We start from the raw sequence: 21,518 nt of genomic DNA on the forward strand, positions 1-21,518 counted from the left end.
CATTTATGAAACGGGCAATCGGCCAGATAAGCCAGAGAAGGTTACCGTCTTATGCACGGCGTGTTAGGGCCGTTTATATGTCATGAAAGGCGCCATTTAATTGGAAGAAGAGATATTATTAAATGAAAACAACTGAAAATTTAATTCATCAAAAACACCTCTAAAACACATTGTAAATATTTTAACCTGTGTCAAGCAATTTATAAAACATTTCCATGTGCATAACTACTTTATTTGTAGAAAATATATTTTCATGACTGTTCTCGTGATCTGGAATTATTAATACAGTACAAAACATTTACATATACGAAAATTTCAGTCGTTTTCCTATTTGATTTTTAGTATCGACAGTTGAGTCGTTTGCGATTAATCTTGCATTTCTATCCTCGTTGTTTGTCAAATCATCCGTTTTTCATAATAAATAGTGGAAGGTTTGTTCAGTTATTTTATAAACCACTGACGATGTGAAGTTTAAACATATTGTGTTTCGGCTATTGCCGCAGACAAAAAAATAAAGCAAATAAAAATTATAATGAAATGAAAGTAAGTTGGTTCAACTAAAATTAATATTTAAAAAAAGTTGAAATTAAGCAATAATTTGGAATCTTCGAAAGGAACCAATTAGTCACAATGAAGAGCAAAGGTAAACGGATACTTACCACCAGTCACGAGTCGCCCTCGTCGGACGAATCGGCCTCCGCGTCGAGCTCGAGCGGGCCTCAGCCAGAAACAACGTGTTTTGCAAATCGTGATTGTCTCCAGCCAGTCTTCTCGGCCCCCTTTTGTGACTGTAAGCCGGCCCCGTCTTAGCAATAAGTTAAATTGTAAAATAAGAACAGAATAGGTAAACGAGGAAAGGTTGTCCTTTGAAGGGGCACCGCACAGATGGGAACGACGTGACACATCTGGCAAATATAGATGTAAGCGGCCCCCGTCTTAGCAATAAGTTAAATGGTAAAATAAGAACGGAATAGGTAAACGAGGAAAGGTTGTCCTTTGAAGGGGCACCGCCCAGATGGGAACGACGTGACACATCTGGAAAATATAGCTTAGACATGGTTACCCAGGTAGACAGCTAGGTAAGAAAGGGGGACATCGTAAATTGGGAATACGTCAACGCTGTGCTAGACTATTACTTCCTACCGATGTCGAAAGGAACCACGGAAATGGCATTACAGCGAAGAATCACTGTCCTTCCTCTCAGCCGAATACCAGAGCGGAACATAGTACTTCACCGGTACGACGTAGACTCAGCCCTCATCGAATTGGAAAAAGATGGGAGGGTCGATTCTAGCCGATGGAGTACTACCGAAGTACGGCTAGACGCTTTAGCAAAATCATTGGACCAGCTGGCAGAAGCCAGATTCATGAAGCGAACCGCCACTTGGGTCGGAGCGAGTGTCGCTTTAGCCTCTCTACTTGTAATTGGAGCTGCAGCAGGAATTCGCTACTGGACCAGCCGTAACCACAAAAAGGACGAAGGCCCGGAAGAAGATATAATTCTACGGGAGCCGACAGAACCACGGGCCACGACGGATCGGAATTAAGTAATAGAAACAGGAACTCTAATTAGTCTAGTGAACTGTAGAATATTAGTGAATTTGTGTTAGAAGTAGTGATTAGATATGGTAAGTGTTGCGCTGTAAGGCAACACTTGTTAGTGGCGGGGGTGATGTAAGCCGGCCCCCGTCTTAGCAATAAGTTAAATTGTAAAATAAGAACAGAATAAGTAAACGAGGAAAGGTTGTCCTTTGAAGGGGCACCGCCCAGATGGGAACGACGTGACACATCTGGAAAATATAGATGTAAGCGGCCCCCGTCTTAGCAATAAGTTAAATTGTAAAATAAGAACGGAATAGGTAAACGAGGAAAGGTTGTCCTTTGAAGGGGCACCGCCCAGATGGGAACGACGTGACACATCTGGCAAATATAGCTTAGACATGGTTACCCAGGTAGACAGCTAGGTAAGAAAGGGGGACATCGTAAATTGAGAATACGTCAACGCTGTGCTAGACCGCCGTCTTTTTCGGCCCCGCCGCGGCGTGAGATCTCCCCCCGACTTTTGAGTTTCCTCTTCATCCCCTACCCCGGGAGAGACCCGGTATAAATGGGATGACTGGAAAATCAGTGAAGCAGACAGTCAACAGTCAAGCTGCAAGACTCACCCCAGTGAGTCAAGATCCGAGAGTCACCCCAGGCAGCCAAGACCGAGGACCGGGAGAGAAGCAGCCATACTCCGTCTGGGATTCAACAAGAGGACTCAGCCAGCCAGAGCCAGCGAGGACCAGCCGTTGCGACCATCGAGCCAAGTCAGAGGTCGAGAGAAGAGATGCTGTGAACACTGATCGTGGCGAGCATCGTTTGGGGTAAGTCCCTTTGTTGATAGACTCATCCCAGATTTAGAGTTGTGGCTGACTTGCAGATTAAGTAAGATTCCGAGGTTTTTAAGATTAAGAGAAAGACTTGTGTACAATAAATGTTACTGAATACTGTCTCTGGTTTATTGAATTCTGGAACCTTACCTTCCCCTACGCAAGAATAAGTAGCGTCGCGCTTACGCCGACTAATCTCTTGTCGCTTAGAGAAAAACAAGCGAAGATCAAGAGATAATTCGGCCGCCGCGCCGTCGTCCGCTTACATGACCAATATTGGCTACTTGCACGGACTCGTTTGATGAAGAAATAAAATTAAAATAAAACTTAAGAATAACGGAGACAATCGTTAGAATCGAGGGAACGGAAGAGTGTACAGCCTTCTCTCATGCCTTGAGAACAACAGCTGGCTTAACCGAAACCCCCTCTTTAAGATCAACGGTCACCTTTAACTGTGATTCAAATCAAATTACTTACTGGCGTAAACATATTGTCTGAAAGACAATAGGAACGAATAATTTATAAATCTGTTTGCGGGTACTTACAATTTGTTCTAAACTACAGTTTTTTCTCGATGTTCAGTGGTCGTCTCATGCTAATAAGAGGAGTTCGACATGACACAATAAACTCAGACGAAATGTGTTCCCAAAAGTTCTTTTCACTCGATCACAGCACTACCATTAATCAAAGCGCTACACTTTGATGACACATTCCATGAGAAACTAGCCAAGTCATGCCATTATGACTAGAAATGACCTAACTACGATACACACTTATTTCTATAAAGGCAATTTTACTGTCTTCTTTCAATGTCTTCTTATTAGTCGACCGCAAGTTTTTCATTAGAAACTAAAAGTTAACTATTCTATTAACACTATTAACGAACAGCCCTCTTCTCCACTCTGGCTCTGTCTCTCTCTCTCTCTCTCTCTCTCTCTCTCTCTCTCTCTCTCTCTCTCTATATATATATATATATACGTTCTTAACTTCTAGGAAATTTAGACTTTTGTAAAACAACTGTGAGGGGGCGGTAACTAATGTTAATTATTTGTGCCTGATTGTGGGACATGGCAGTGTCACGTACTCTTGGCGTCTCTCACACAATTCACGTCCTGGTTGACGTGGCTTTTATGAAATAATTCCAAGTCAACTGCCGTATTTTCCTGTTTTCCTCCGTCCGATGCCGGACCACAAATCACGGCAAATCGGCTTCCGGTCGTGCTTTTTAATAGTAATTCTATGCAAAGCCTTTTCCGCAGAGATTAGAAAAAAGTAGGCTATAAGTGTTTCGAAGCGGCTAACCTACTTGTAATTCTGGGTTCGACAGTGTTACCGGGACCCCCCAACTTCCCCGACGGGGTAATTCAAGATTAACATTGTGTTCTCTATTTGCTTTTCTAATCGTTTCTTTGGCGGTGGGCCCGGCACTGGAAATTGCCATGGAATTGACATTCATGTCGGCCCCTGCGAAAAACTCTTAGCCTGATTGCATTGAACTGTGTGACTAACTTAATTAATTGAGCCCACGGCTCCCGAAAAGCTTTGCCGGTTTTTAAAGCCCTTTGACCGAAAAAAATATTCTTTGGCCGATTGCTGTGTAGCATTGAATTTACGTGGGAAGATTCCAACCATCTTTTTTTTTTACTTTTTGTTTCTCTTGCGATTTGGTAAAGTGGATAATTATCTTTTAATCTTCAAAAATCAGAATTATCACAAAGTTTTTAAAAGTAAAATAATTATGAATTGCTCTTTGACAGACAAAGTAGTACATAATACTTCTTTTTAAAGGAATTAATAAAATTGAAGAATGGATTCAAGGCGATTGAGACCAACGTCCAATGGTGAGAATGAAGATGAGATTGCCCTTCTTCGTTCTTCACTCTATTGTGCTTCAATGACAATGATCATCCGTCTGTTAAAGTAAAGTTTACGTCAAATCACACCTTCTAGTAGAAAGTTTGGTTTTCGAGCAACAGCCTTAAATATGCCCTCTGAACTGCTTCTGATTGCCAATTTAAGGCTTCGTTTACTCTTAAAGATTAACAGAACCGTTTGAAATCTTTGTTTCAGCATAACAAGAATGTTCGTTAAGTCCGATTTTCTTGCTATTTATCTATGAATTTGGCATTTATTTAGACGTTGGTATTAAAGTAAAGACAAACAGATAAAACACATCTTATTTACTAAGTTTAGGGCAAACATGACAAAAAAAATACTAAAAATCTCAATGATTTTTTTATTTGGGTCAAAATTATTCAGGCTTGTTTGCATTTATTAGCGTTTAAAAAACATTCTATGCAGCTATATAATTATTTAAGTTTCAAAGCTTTCGAATATACAAGTATAACATTGACACAGTCTAGTCAGTTCACATCTTTTTCTCTACACAAAATTTTATCGATGAATTTTTTTGTAATTTTTGTTTGTAAATTTAACAAAATTTCAACCAACTTTTTTTATATTGAATATTTATACAATATTTTAAAACCCTCCAGCACTATGTGAAGGCCGACTTTTTGGCGTCTTCACTAGCGCTTTCTCGTAAATATCCTACTTTGGTTTTGGTGCTAGATTTTCGTACATTTTTGCCGGCATCTTGGCTAAGAATTTCTGCCCTTCTTTTCTGCTCTAAGATTTTTTTTGAGATCTTCAGAACTGAGTTCTTCCGATTCGTTACCGAGAAAATAACTTGTACGATGGACACGACAATGGACTGGCCTCGTTGAATGCGATTATTGCGTGTAAACGCGACAAAACAAGAGCTGCACAACTGTGATAATCGATAGTTACATAATGTCTTAACCATTTAAAAGAGCTCTCGATTCCACTAAAATATCATAAAGACGGTTAACTATTTTATAAACCTTTTGAGTTTTCGCTTCTCCTGAAAATTGAGTTTTCACGAATAAAATTGTACCTTTCTTCTAATGTTATATTGAATTTTTAGAACCAATAGGTATACGATTTAGAATAGCAATAATTAAAGGATTTTAAAGATAGTGTACTGTTTATTAAAACAGAAAGATTCAAGTTAGAAAAAATTGATAGTTTCCTCCAAACGTATTGTCAAAGTAAAAATAATTACATTAAGAACTGTTTGTAATAACTTAATAACTGATAATAAATATTAAGTTTTAATATTTAATTAATATGTAATACAAAAATACCTTGCATTTAGAAAATGTGGACATCATTTTTTTACTTGCAATTGTCATATTATCCCCTTCATTTATTTACGACGATGATGATTAAAACAAAAACCATTAAATTCATATAATCAATTATGTTAGCTCGAGATGGGTACAAAGAAATAAATGAGTCCCCCTTCAATATTAGAAAGTATAGCGCTAACCCTTTAGTCAGGAGAGGAAGGCAAGTGAAAAGCAGGTAGCCAAGAAAGGGCCGTTGGTCATGTATAAACGAGGGTTGATTTTGTGCATGAAAATGTTACCCCAAAAGTACAAAAAGAGAAAATAGAAGAAATGGTTTGGATGGCCGGTGGAGAAGAGAGGTGGACGAGAGGAGCGAGATGGGCAATGACTGGAGGCGAGTTAGTCCGTCAGGTCCGAGGAAAAGGACTCAGGATTTTCATCTTCGTAAGTCACTAAGGATAACCTGGATCGTGTGATCAGGATGGGTTTTTGTCTCCAATAAAGAGGACGATTTTCTCACCGTCAGATCCCGCCCAAGAAGGCTTTCCGGATTAACCGTCCGATGGACTCAACGAACAGCAGAAACAACCACCTGAAGTTTTGTGTTTTCGACATTAACGAAGCCTATATACATTGTTTTCCTGATAATAGCATTTAATAGTGCACGCTTAGTTATGTAGTTTTATTGGTCCATCAACTATAAAAGGCTATTCTAAATTTTCTCGACTGTCTCCAATGAGTGACTGCAAACTTTTTTCGTCGATTTTGTCCGTAACCGAAATCTAACGTTAAAATAAAACCAAAATATCTAAACCAGCTTAGAACTTATTAAGCGTTGTTGTCTTCTAAATCCCCCAGCTGGTAAAGCTCTTCTGACACACCCGATCTCTAAACTATCACTAACTATCACTGAACCAAAAGCACGCCCACAACATACGATTACAAAGTAATTACTAAAACAAGGTAACTTGTCTTAAAATTAAAAGCATTGAACATTTATTAAAGGAAAATCCGGCACGTTTTCTTGACATATTTTTGATAGCACCATTTTCTATATAAACAATCTTCCATACAATAATTTTTATTTATACAATTTTTTTAAAGAGTTTGGTTTGGCAAAATTGTTTTTAACATACAAAGGTCAGATAAAAATGATTGCACGTAGTCTAAACCGTGAAAATAAACTTTCAATTGAAAAAAGAAATACTTAGAAATTAAAACAAGTTTATTATATACATTACTTCAGTAATGAAACCAACTCCCTCAGCACGGTCACTGCAGTCCATGACCCGTCGACTCTCTCGTTGTGCTCTGGTTCAAGAGATACCACGCGAGTTGTGGCATGTCGGCAGAATAGTAGTTGTTGTCTGGATTTTTGGAGGAAACAAGGTTGTTTTATTAAATGTAATGCTGATAGTTTTATGTCCCTGGCGTATGTGAATATATTTATTGGCGTGAATATGTAGCGTGACAAGGAGATGGCGAAATAGTGATTACCCTATCGATCCTCAATTAGATTAGTTATATAATTGGTGTATAGCGCAATGGGGAAACATGGATTACTCCACCTTCGTGTCTGAGTGATTAGTATGTAAATGAGAAAGAAGGTAAGTGTTTAAGAATGACTGCGAGTGAATGAATGTTAAAAATGAGCTAGCTGTTGTGAGCTCCTGGTACCCAACGTCCGCGGCTATAGAGATAAGATCGAGGTGGATGATTCTCGAGGAATGTCCGTAATTTATTGTAGATTACAAAAGCTGGGATTGATGGTGGCCTACGAAAAGTGAAAGGTTCAACTCTGTATGATTATTATTTGTATGTCGTGATGTGCGGTCTGGTGTGACGTAGGTTTTAGAAAACATTTTCTTCATCATTCCAACGTTTCGATCTTTATTTATTTATTTTTTAACGAGGGTTCGCAACAGCAAAGATTATATCAACCCTCGGGGTAACGGTGTTTTTGAAAAAAAGCCCATTTATAAGTATGTCGGGTTCGAATGCAGGGCCGCTGGATTCGAACCCAGGACCTTCACCTTACAGTGATGAGCGCCGTGTCAACGCCTAAACCGCTCCGGCCTTCCATCTTTATTGAGATCATCTTCAGGGCCTGGGATTTATAAACATTGTTTAAATTTAAAAAAATGAATTTATACAATGCTAGAAAATTTTAGATAAAAAAATGAATTTATACAATGCTAGAAAATTTTAGATAAAGAAAAATGTATTTATACAATGCTAGACAATTTGAGATTCAATCAAAGTATTTGTACTCATTGAATCTAAAATTTTCTCGCATTGTATAAATTCATTTTTTTTTAATCTCAAATTTTCTAGCATTGTATAAGTTTATTCTTTTTTTTAAACCTAAAATTTTCTAGCATTGTATAAATTCATTTTTTTTTTCAATTTAAACAATGTTTATAAATCCCAGACCCTGAAGATGATCTCAATAAAGATCGAAACGTAGGCATGATAAAGAAAATGTTTTTCTAAATTCTACGTCACACCAGACCCCACCTCACGATCACCAAATAATCATTGGTTAACGGTCACTAAACACCACATATTTATGTATGTTCATATATGCAAGATGAGCATATATAAATCAGTAATCAGTTAACAACAAAGTTGACTGTCTACATAAAAATTTTGAAGGAGTTTTTACCCAAACTTATTGACGTTAAATGTAACGTGCTATTAATGATCTTAATTCCCTTTTTGAGTTTAAAAGTAAAATATTATGTAAAATGAAAAAATTTAGAAACATAGAAGTTTCAGTTTCAAAGATGGCACAAACGGGACAACCACTGATAGCAATTTCTCTTATATTCTCACATAAAAAAACTTTATTTGAGAAAAAATCGTCTTTTCTTCAAAAATTTCCCCAATATGGCACTATTGTAATTTCAAATGCAATAGCCATATTAAGTTGTATTACATTATCCTCTAGGGTCGGGGGGCCGCGGTAGCCGAGTGGTTAAGGCGTCAGACTCTCGGCTAGTAGATCCCGCGGTCGTGGGTTCAATTCCCACCGTCGCCCTCTGGACTTTTCTGACGCCTAAGGGGACTGGTGGCCGCAATTGAAAGAAATTGACACGGCACTCATCAATGGAAGAGGCGGGATCGGATCTCAGCGATCCTGAATTTGGTCTCAACCCCCTTCAAAAATGAGTTTCTTCGATGGAAGAACACCGGTACAACGGGGGCTCAAGTTCACATTTGTGTTGCGAGCCCTCCCCCNTATAAAACAATAGCTTTTGAATTATTTTATAGAGAGTGTGTATTGTTTTGGCAATAACAGGTATTTTAGATAATGGAACAACTCATGTCTAATGCCGGGTAACTGGCGGGATGGCGATAACTCGACCATCATCAACTGCAAGATAGTTTTCAAGCATCAACAAACTAAATATCGCTGTGTGGAATAGCGTTATCATCCAAGGTGTTTAATATTAATACATCAAGCAAAACAAACAGACATATAAAAATACCCAAAGATTATTTTTCTAAGTTAAGTACTTGTGTAAAAAATAGGATATGCGGTGTATGGAAAACAAATAAGTATACAATGATCATTCTTGACAGACAACTCGCCATGTCCATATATGTCCAAATATCAACATTTAAATTTGCAACTATGTAACAAACCGGCAAACTACTTTATTTATTTTTTTAAAGTCACTAAAGATGGTCTATATTAGACAGAAACACGTCTGACGAAATAAACGCCTAGTGTGGAAAAGACGATTTATTTCCTCTCAACTTACTAAGGAAATTAGTCAAAACCGCTACTTGAATATTCTATACGTTTTTAAATTATATCGTGGATTTAAATTATATATGGAGTCATGAAAATAGATTATACAAGCTAGAAGCTAAAATATTTAACAAAATCGTCGTTAAATAAGCAATATCATGAATTATGTGTAATTAATAAAAGAGTATAATAATCAAAGTGCATCTTTGAGAGAATCTTCGTCTAAATTAATACTTTTGTGGTTGTAGACCACTAAAAATCATAAAACGCTCAGATTTTTCTTAGAAACATTGGAGTAGAATAGAGAACTAAATTTAAAAAAATATTTAAAAGCCAACCAAACCATATATATTATATGGCATTACAGCTAATTCACATTTCTGGTATATTAATTTTATAATGCTTATTAATTAAATAATTTAATAAAATCTATAAATTAAACTTGACTTAAATTCTATTTATTCAAGAAGGAGATATTCTGAAATGATTAAAATGAATTTATTAGTAAAATTGTAGACCAACTTAAAGTGCAGCCACCTGTTGAACCTGTCATAAACAATTTCTACTGAATATATACTGTTTCTTCATTGTTGTACATAATAAGAAGAAAATTGGACGATTTGAATTTTCAAAGACACTTCCTCACCCAAACTCTTCTAAACTTTCGGTCTTATGCGTCTTATGTGGATTTTTCATTGTTGTTTACCACTATTAGATAATGAGAAGAATAGATTTGGAATATTTGGCGAAGAAGCGAAAGTTCAATGCACTTACTTTGGAACAGTGTAAATAATCGAAATGTCATGAAATCACTAGGAAAATTTGCTCTTGATGCTATATTGTTGTTTGAGATGGTTTATATATTCAAATACAAGAAGACAACCTGTAATTAAACAATTTCGCTCATGCAATAAAAAGATATCATGAACTGGTAACACATAAATTTAAAATGTTTTTATAAAAAAGGGAGACCGTTAAAAATGCAAACTGGTCCACAATACGTAAACATCAATTTTTACCATGTCTAGTTTTTTATATTGTTTTTACACAACTCGAAAATAATGAGACGTTTAGATTTTGCCAACAAGTTATAGAGAAAAATATTTAATAAATTCTGTAGAAAAAAAGAAAGCACTGAATCGAAACTGTATTAGCCCTCTTAAGTTACAAATTAGTCATTACTGCTGGTAAATTTTGTGTACGACTGGTTTAAAAATTCCAAAAGGACAACGTTTAAATTAAAATTATACTATATTTGTTATTTTACAAGAATATACAAACATCCATTTTTATAAACATTTCAATTCCATAATGATTTCAAATTAAATATGCTACTTTGTTATAAAAGCAGATTTTTTGGAATGAGCAGCCAAATTACTGGGAAAACCCAAAACCTTGGGAGACTCTTCGTTTAAAATAATTAAAATGACAGATTCCCCTATTTATGCGGTTCAATTTTATACACTACAAATAAAGAAAACGCAACTGATTATTTATGGAAAAGAACCCAAAATCGAAATGGTATGAATTGACTGAACAAATTTCACAATAGCAACTATGTTGGTTTCCTTTCTTTGTGAATTGCTGGAACTGTTCATTAATCTTGAAATCGTAAGTAAAAATGTCAGAAAACGTAATTTTTTTTTAACGTAAAATTTAAAAATTGAAAAGCCAAAGTATAACCTTATGCAAAACTACAGATTCAAGTTTATGTGGTTATTGCTATACCCCAAAAATAAATTACAAGACTATACACTTTTTATGGAAAATACATTTCTACCAATATTTTATGACCTCACTAAGCCAATTTGGCAATTGCAGCTAAGTTGCTTTCCTATATTTGCGCTTGATTTGTCCACGATCACTCTTGAAATCATAAGTAAAAATTTATTTCTTGATGTCTGAAAAAGTAATTTCATATTAAATATATTTCTTTGTTATAAAAGTTCAGTAACGAAAGTTCAACCTTGGGAGACTCTTCGTTTAATAAATGCAAATCGACAGAATCATCAAGTTTATGTGGTTTACGTGGTATTGTTATACACCATAAATAGAGAAAATGCAATACGCTATTTATTGAATAAAGTGACATCAACCATCATTTCTTGAACTCACTAAGCAAAATTGACAGTGGCAGATAAGTTGTTTTCCTATCTTTGTTTAAAAGTGATTGATTGTCCAAGATCAATTTGAAAACTGTATGTAAAAATTTATAAATTGATTTAAGTAAAAATATGATCGAAATTGTAATATGTATCATTGTTGTAAAAGAAGAGTAGCTAAATAGCAATCTAAGATCCCGTCATTGAATTCTCCCGAGCAAATGTTTTTTTAAAGTTTAAAGTTTTTCCTAAGTGTAGACAAGTTTTGTGCTTTTTTTGTTTGTTTTGTTAATTTATGCATTATTTTGCGAACCTTCAAAACAGCACAATAATGTACATATCTATATAAACGGAATGAAAATTTTAGAAACATTTGTAACGAGTACAAAGTCAAACCGGTTTGGAAGCGATAAATTTGCCGAGTTGAATATCATAAAATGTTGAGCTGACGGAATCCTTCCTTCCGGCTGAAAAAAGGGCCCTCTTCGCTCCGACAGCGGCCGACCGTTTTCAAAAATCCATTCTTCGCCATCCAACCGGCGCGGCGTCCCCTTCAAAAGCCCCGGCACTTTCAACAATGAGAGAAATAAATGAAAAGAGGAAAAATATAGAGCCCGATGGATAATAAAGCATTGTCTGTCCGTCCGTCCGAGGCAATTGACAAATGGAGTGTGTGCCCCGGCGTACCTTGTAGCTTTGTGACGTAAACCTTTTGTGCTACACAAATATCCCCCTGGCATCGGTTAAATTAAATGTCCAATAATAGGACTTTTTTAATTGCCAATTGTGAGTTAAAAACTTAACTTAAACCATAGTGAGTGGTTACATGAATCAAACTGCACATAAATTAATTTTTCTTTGCTTAAAGATAATATTTACAAATCGCCAATGAATTGACTAATTTTATACGAGAATTGTGATGGAAATATTTCAACAAAATCTAGAAAAAATTGAATAAATTAGAGGCATGTTGGTTTATATTGCCTCGAACTTAAATATTTTTTTGTCAGATCTTACTCTCGCTTGGTGTCTGTGATTTGTAATCAAAGAGCCAGGATAAAATAGCAACTGAAAATTTTACAGTGGATTCCGTTTAACAATACATTTGGCGTCTTGGGTGAAAACAAATGAATCTTCATTAACAATATACAAAGGCGGATTTGGAAAGTTTAATGGAAAATCATTTTCTAAAATTGTTAAGTGTAAAATGGTTAATATACCAATTTTCGTGCTTTCAGTTAATACAATGGACAATTTCTTAGTGTGCCCTGAGAAGGAAATGAACCTGTCGTTGATACCGATCATATTTCGTCTGGGTTTTTGATAATATGCTAGTGACAACCCTCTTATCACACTGTAAATATATATAAAACTAAAAAAATCCTTTGGAGTGTCTGTTTGTATTGGATATTCCATCACTAACACCCTACAAAATGTACTCTAACGTTCACGCTAGTTAATAGATTCGCTCAAGTATATTATTTATTCATTAAGTATTTTATTTCAACCAACATATTAAAGTATTTTTAACGAATCAATCTCTTAATATAATCACTACTGCAGTTTAAAAGTTGCTTGCAGATCTTATTCTTGGCGACGCCTTGCACTCTACTACTACTACTATATGTCTTTATTGTTTAAAATATATACAAAGTTTACAGATCGGCAGTATATATTACAGAGCAAGAAAGACGTTCCTCATGGTTTAAAACCGTCTGAGGGAGTCTAGCACATAAACTTATATAACTAAAATCTCTCTTCTTAGTATTTACAAGTAATTATAATTAGTATTTACAAAAGGAATACATACTTTCTTCAAAAATTTCAGTAATGTAATAATAGAACATAATTATATAATAATAGCTGAAACATGATTGCAAATATATACATCTCTTATTTATGATTACGTAAAATGCACATAACTCAATAATAAAATAAACTAAAGTAAAGTAAATGGAAATAATAAAAGTAAAATAAATAATAATTGCATACATTATCTACATACACATACATTATTTACCACAAGAGATAATAGTAAAAAACAAATCAAATAATAAGTGTTTAAGATGTAATATTCAGGTCGAAGATGAGCTTTTCACCTATTCAGGGGAATCCGACAAAAGAAGCCGCCTCCACCCTCACCAGGTGCTCTGATTCTGGCTCTAACAGAATAAGCCTCTTTGCAGAAATTTATCAACACAGTCCAATCCTTGCCATTAATATATTCTAGCATAATCTCACTAGACAGAGTTTCCCTACACTCTGTTAATATATATTTTACAGATATTTGACCGCCACATAAAGGAACCGTAGTCTTTCTTTGGTGAGGTGATCCCTCGTGGTTGGATGGTGTTTCGTGAATTTCTTGGATTAGTGGGTCTATGGAGAACATATCACAGATCACTAAGATGGCGCGGAGCAGCTCAGTACAAATAGGAATAACGAATTGATGATTGCTGTTGTAAATACTTTCGTGGACGGTGTGTATGGTCATAGCAATATTCGATATATTTTATCGAAATCGTAACACTAATCAATGTTTGCAAAGAAGACCGAGTATATTTTGAAAAAAAAAGTTTATATTCTGCAATCAAGAAGTGAAAAAATCTTACGTGATACTAAAATGTCAAATGTCAAATACTCGGTCGTCCTTAAAAGGACAATGAGGATCCTTATCGTCTGTACCTGGCTCATGGCCTTACCGGACGTTTTCATTCGCAAGATGAGAGATGACGCACCCCCGCTCACGAATGAATGTGTGTTACAGCCGCAAGCGTTGGTGTAGAAGTTGTCCCAACACCGAGGAGCCAAGACGAACCTCCCTGCTTGCCCATTCCGAGTGATCGGGTCTGCATTGAGCATAGACCGTATGCCGCGCTTAAAGGGCTACCCAAGGTGGCTGAAATGCATCAGCCTGGTCTCCCACGCACTCCCTAGATAGAGAAGGCCACTCTATCTCTCAGAGTATAGGTGCTCCTCCAGCGTAAGAACTTCCGGATCCGCTCCGGCTGCCCTCCAGTAGTGTCACCACTAAGCTACTACGTGTCCGTTGCCAAATAGCAGGGGCTGGATTTTGGAAAATTTCTGCCCTCAAGGCTACACCTTTATTTTGCGCCTCGATACCCCCCCCTTGCAATCAAGAGTTGGGCGAGGTCTTAAGAAGAATGCCGAAGGGCCTGAATTAAGAACGGGAAGTGAACGAGGACACTTAGAAAAACGCCATGTAAAAGACTTGATCAAGAAAGTCTAGAAAAATTCAGGATCATTGCTGATCTGTGACCGGACAATCATAGGGTGGCAGAAGATATATTTGTGTGTAGGTTTCATCATGAAGAATAGGAAACCGCATTACATAATAATTCCTGCGAGGGCCTAACCAGGGCATGTGAGAAGAATTCAAATTGATGCAGAAAATACAACTAAGGTGTTCCTATCAAGGTAAAAATAATCACAACAATGCGTCTGATGGACGAAGTGCTAAAGTTTCTTAAGCCACGTCACCAAATCCTATCAACTGTAATCTACAATACCATCATAATAAGATCATGTAATGAGATTGAAACGGTCTCAGTTTAGTGGAAAAATAAATTAAAACCAATACAAGCAAAACTTTATTTTTAGCTAAACAATGCAAACAAAAAAATAATGCAGCCTAGCATAACCCTAAAAATAATAAATTTGGCTAAAATATAAGGTACAAGTTTTACATATATTGGCGTTAGCTAGAATCTTAACAAGAAAAACGATCAAAACAATTAACTTTGTAATATTTTTGTATGCGTGAGATGTTCATAATTGGCAAATAGTCATTAATTTACAATGACAACTCATCGCATGCCGTTGTTTGAGAGTAATGTAAACAAATTAGAAAATTACTTTAAGAGAAGTTAATTAGTTAAGTAGACACACGTGTTGACGGTAGAGAGACGAGATGAAGTTATGAAAGTTTAAAGCCCGGCTAATCATGGCGAGGGGGGCGGTAAGGGCTTGTTGTCTCAAACGAGGGGCAGTAAAGGTTGAAGGGACAGGGGGCCGGCCTTCTTGTTACGCGATGGAGGGACCTTCTTTGACAACTTGTTACGGGTTAGTGCCACTCGTAAAACCCGTACCCGTACGAAAGGGGAAAAAGGGACATCTCTTCGACTCTAACATTTTCCAAGAGGCGCCTGTCGTAAAATTTTTGGCTATGATTAACGGAAAGACTTTCCTCGCCTCGAGGGACGGGTATAAACATGTTAGAACCGTATTTTACAACGTAACTTACTGTTTTTATACCTGCAACGTTTTAATATTGTATTAAGTGTTTCACTGTAGTATATACGCTCAATTACTAGAGCTTTTTTTTATTTTTGTGAAGTATTCTATGTCCTATCGGCGTTAAAATAACCGAGGGATTACAACTCTCACAAAGATTCGAGCCAACAACAAAAGTTTTCCATGTCATATTATCAATAAAATTTTATACAATTTTATATAGCTAGCTCAGATTGTATGATGCTCCTAGACCAGCCTTTCTACCAGGTAAGGGACCCACCAACAGCGTTGTTTTATTTAACAGATGACTTTCAAATCTGATCTTTTGCCTGTACGAAAGTGGTTTTGCCTTTACAACTTACACGCAAGGGTTCTGTCTACAGTGGCCGGAAAGTGAACTCTAAACTATGTTAAGAGGGTTACAATAGATCCACTAAAGGAGAGTACCTCGAATCATCAAATCTAATCTTAGGGATAAAAGAGGCAGCCAGACGGCCTTCTGCACCTCGCATGAGGCTGAGGCCCTGAGTGCTGCCTGGCTCTCAGAGAAAATGGCTATCCTCCGGGAGTGTATTCCTACCTTTTTTATTTCTCTAGCACATTGTTCAATCGGTATGATTTCAGACTGGAAAACTGTAGCATAGTTACCTAGGTTTACCGTCGTTCATGTCTTGGGGTTCATCCCGAAGACCCCAGCTCCCGTACCCTTGTCGGTTTTGGAGCCGTCAGAAATCTAATCTTAATCATTTTAATTTAGTTGTTGATATTGATAATGACCGAACAAAATCCACAACTGTATTACTGAAAAGTACTTAAAGCATATTGTATAATTATGTTAAAACTGAAGTAAATATAAATGATCAAAGTTTGAATATCGATGAGGCCTTGAGTCCCTACCGTTTATTTTCAATTATTGCTAAAATCTTTTAAACATTTATTCCTTTATTTTCCTTAATCACTAGGTACGAAGATTAATAGTTCATTTAAAACGTACACATTAATAACTTGTTCTTTACCTTTATAGAGTGCTAGTAATCATTTTACATTACCTTGATTAAAAATAAAGAAAATCAGTTCAATCTCATCCTTTCCAGAGCTAAATTGTTGAGTTAGGCAATTGTTTTTTAGATTGCTTTCTTTCATGACTCAATAAATTGAAAAATATTTTTTTTCCTTCAAAGATTGTTTTTAATTTCAGAAGAACTCGCCCAGGATCTTTGGTCAACGGCACAGTCCAGTTGTGCGGTGCTCTATCATCCACGATCTGCAAAGGTTTAGACCACCGGAAGTCTCTATCGAAGAGAAGGAGACCGCGATACCCCGATAGATAGTCAACTCCAAACGGTCCGCAAGGTCTTCAGGAGAATAGTGCAGTGTTTATACGTTCTGCATCACGTTATCTACTACTGGAAAGAAACAAATAGAAAGGGGACTACTCCAAAATCTCGCTTGCACATTTGAACAAAGTGCGGAGGCTTTTCTCTTCACAGATTAATGTCAGTTTGGGTCGTAGCAATGAAATGGCCGGGACGGTGTGTGGAGAACGCTTTGGTTTATGTGCAATGCGCGATTCTCAGCTTTTTCAAAGACGGTTTTAGCCAACAGAAGGCATTTACACGGTAATAATTGTTAAAGAAAATTATTGTGTCCAATAAACAAATTTATGTAATTAAAACTGTTTTGTTAGTGTACAAAATCCCTTAATACAATTTTCCTTCAGTAAAAACATAGTAATTTTTCATATTTTAACGTCATTTAAAATTACAATAAAATAAAAATACTAGTGAAAGAAAATACTACAAAATTGGCATTATCCCTATTCAATTTTGAACCGTATGAGTAAACCACAAATTACAAGTACCGTTTTTTATTATACTGTTGCTTTGTTTTTCATTGATTTATAACTTTTTTATATTTTGACAGAACTGAAGTTGATAAACATTTAACTCTGCTCACATTTTATCATTTTACATTTCATTTTAACCTAACCGTTGTTCCTTTATTATATTTTGATTTGTTTTTTCTTAGCTTTGTAGTTAAAATTAAAAATTTACACATATAAAATTGTAAAAAGGAAATGAAACCATAAAATCAACTATCAATTGACTTATATTCTTCTTGGTATTACAGTTTAAATATATACTGATATTTGAATAATGAAACGAATAAAAATTACAAAGCAATTATAAATATGAGTCGTTATATGTATGGACTATAAGAAGGTAAGATGAATCGACCGGCTAGATATCACCAATTTTTGCGGATCAGGGATGTCGCAACAAAGAAGTGAGTACTCTCTAAAAGTGGCTTAAATTTTTAAGAAGCATAGTCAATATAATGAATAGGAGAAAATCTCCACTCCAAATTCACGCTGTTAATGTTATTAATTATTAACATAAATAACATAAACATAAATTGTTAATAAATTAACAGCGGGAATAAGGAGTTTTCAGCTGTTACTTATATAGGTGAGCTTCTAAAAATATTATGTAATTATTAGAGATTAAACTCAGTGATGTAAAGATTGTTTTTAAATTCCTTAATAAAATTGGAAGGAAAATGTTTTCAAAACTTCAAAACAAAATGTAAAGATCCGCCTCAAAAAACGTAAAAAAACCGCCCTATGATTTACTATGGATAGACAAAACAGTACTAATTGAAAGACTGAGACAACTCCGGTACGAATGTTCGGATTTGGGTAGACCAGGAGCAACTTTGTCAAAACATCACCATGACACAAATTTTGAAGGGAAGGTTGTTGACATGGAAAAAGTCCTGGGGAGGAGATTTATAAAGGAAATGCTTCACATTAAAGGATATGTCAATTTATTTAAGATGCGACAATAATCTTTGCCCATCTACAGTGGTTTGCTTGAGAAATTAAAAATGATGAAGTGAGTGTGGTGTTCAATCCTTTTAAAAAGATAGTTCCTACTCACAGTAAGTTGTTTTGGAACGATCCGGATTTCGAGCCCTTTAGCTCATCATCAGGTTGAAGGACTTCTACAACCACGTCTCTCGACATGAATTGCAGAAGTGAACCCGCTGATACCCCCGCCAACGCGACGTTCCAATTAGCAGCTGGTTTTTTAATGGCGCTCAATTTGAACATCCGAAACGCGGAAATTATAACACAAATAAATATTATAATAGTAAATACTTAATATTATTAAATTACTATAAAATTAATAACAATTAAAATAATTAATTTAATTATTTGGACGTTTAATATTAATTATGTACATATTTAAAATGGGAGGTAGATCAAAATCTGTTATATTATTAATGCATTCATCACCATGTTCAATTTTACATTTTTTAATTTCAAATTTCTCAAACAAATCTAGTTCTTTCCCTTACTCTTACTCACTTCTATCCACCACCAACCAGGGACCACATCCCTATCCGCAACAAATTGGTAATATGTACGTAAATGTTGGTGAAATATGTTGATTAAAAGCTCAGTTGAAGGCATCAATGTCAACGTTGTTGTAAAATAAACAGACACCTCAAATTTCACATAAATCCATGAAATCCGACCCTGAAGGGTCCAGGACGCTTATGCAAATTAGTGCTTTCCAACTGTAGGACTAAACCATAGTTGGAAGTCAGCTACGCCACCCCTAGCCTCGGGCCTCATCTCGCTAGTAAATTACTATAGCATTAATTTAATAAAAGTTGCCGCGGGGGTAAAACCATAAAAGTCCGAAGGTCCGAAACCGGGAGAAAGAGCCCGGCAAAACCAGGACAAAAGCAACTGTATAATAAAGTTTAACACAGGGCAAAGCCTCGGTAATGTACGGATAACTTTTAATGCGGATGGTCTGGGGCAGGGGTGGCTCTTCTTAATCCACCCTCCACCCCTTTAAGATTCTTGTCCGACAGGAGATTAAACATATTATTTCCTGGTCCCCGCTAATAATTTTTGTAGCAAGGATTACGAACAGTATTTTTGTCCTTAATTGGCGGATTTTTGTAACGCAAGTTCCAACTAACAGCAACATTTGGAGTTGATCTATATTTTCAACGATAACAGAATGAAACAGTAAAAAGTAAAATCTCGAACATATCTGCCAATTGTTTACGAATTGTTGGATTTTGTTACCTAACACGAACCATTGAAGCTGACAAGAAGCCAAAATATTTCTGATCCACTACGCCAGGAATATATTTAAAATATAAATTATTATTTACTGCTTGAGTCGCTTTCTTAAATCAAGCCTCGTATTTTAGTTAATTCATTTCCATTTTATTCACCTTACGTTGTGTCAGTGGTTTAAATAATTTGCTAACCCGGAGAATTAACGGTTCCGATTGGATTAATCAATGCTGAGTAATCTGAAGACTAACAGAAGCGTGCCCGATGTTGCGACGGGAATTGGACTCAGCAAGATGTAGAAAATATGAGTCCATGGTAATGCCCTGTTTTATTCGGATATTCCTTTTCGAAGTACGTTGGAATCGAAATGATGCCGCTGAGATTCGAACCCAGCACACTTCCAACGACGAGACGCCGGGTAAACGCCTTAACTTTTGCAGCAACAGGCGTCATCCCATACTTTGTATGAATTATAAAATATACTCTAATTTCAGGGAAAATGGCAAAAAGTTTTGATCCATACAAACCTTACTGCCCAAGCCTTATCGACAATTCCCTTTCCTTTATACCCGCCATGTCGTTTAATATCTCATCCCTGGTAGGCAGGTTTCTGTTAACTTGTCCTCCGAGTGCTGTAAAAAAAGTTATATAACCACACATTTGTAAAATTTATTTTCACATGTAGTAAACACGCACCTCAAAAAGCTACTCTAAAACTTTCTCGTTTAAGAATTTACCTCCTCTTTCTGATAGTTCGATTAATCCTTCGTGCCGAAATATTCGTGGAAAAATTCTTTTCATATCAAATAACAAATCAATTAAATCTGTACTTCTTTGGAAAGACTATGTAGACGATATTTTATGCATACAGTCGGGAACACTAGAGGATGTAGAAAATTCCTCCAATTAATTAATTTTTTACACCATACTTTTTACATTGGAGATAAATAAAGATGGTAATTTCAACAGTTTAGATTTAAAACTCTCCATAATAAATAACCTAATTGAAATAGACGTTCATTGAAAATCCGTAACTACAGACACCTTGATGCCAGTATCTTCATCTCACCCATAGAGCAAAACGTTGCCGGTTTCATTCGGCTCAAAGACTGTATGCTGAAACTCCCATTTACACCTACTGATTATAAAAAAGAATTACAAACAATTAAAACCTTGGCTATAAGCAATGGATATAAAGATATATTTATCAATAAATTGCTAGTAAAAAGAATAAAAAAATTAACTTTAAAAGAAGCAACATTCGGTCTCAGCCACCGCATCAAAAATGAACCGTTAGGTTTTCGTTGCTTGCCTTTCATTGGGCAACTACCAGAAAAGGTAATTAAATTCTTTAACGAGAAGGTTTTAGAATAGCGTTTAGAGGTACGTGTTCCTCTTAAAACCTAATTTTAAAAAAGCAGGGTTCACTAACTTAATTGTAATATATTACGATGTAACAATATATAGGACAAAGCGGCAGAGAAATTAAGACGAGAGTTAAAGAATACTTGCCCAAATTAAAAAAAAATTGAATTTAAGCAACGAAAATTTAAATACAATTTATGTTTTATCTTGACTCACTTTAAAAACAACAGTGATACACAGTTTCAAAAAAGGGAAGGTACTAGATTGTTTATATTATAATTAAACTTGAAGATAAATGCATAAATAATACAATAGATTTTGATCTCACTCCTATTTTAAACATATACCAAAATTATATTTGACAAACAGTCTATTACTCATTTAAAATTATTTCATTACTGTATATGATAGGATAAA

General features: G+C 35.7%; 1 protein-coding gene across 1 annotated transcript; it reads left to right on the forward strand.

The window, feature by feature from the left end:
- Positions 1-2,079: 2,079 nt before the first annotated feature.
- LOC112127803 lies at positions 2,080-17,255 on the forward strand. The gene is made up of 2 exons (XM_024229250.1): positions 2,080-2,366; positions 16,836-17,255. Exons 1-2 carry the CDS (start codon positions 2,113-2,115, stop codon positions 16,966-16,968), a joined length of 387 nt encoding a protein of 128 aa, XP_024085018.1. The 5' UTR covers positions 2,080-2,112; the 3' UTR covers positions 16,969-17,255.
- Positions 17,256-21,518: the final 4,263 nt, after the last annotated feature.

Source organism: Cimex lectularius, unplaced genomic scaffold, assembly GCF_000648675.2.
Source record: "Cimex lectularius strain Harlan isolate CLEC.00 unplaced genomic scaffold, Clec_2.1 scaffold354, whole genome shotgun sequence".
Classification (NCBI taxonomy): domain Eukaryota; kingdom Metazoa; phylum Arthropoda; class Insecta; order Hemiptera; family Cimicidae; genus Cimex; species Cimex lectularius.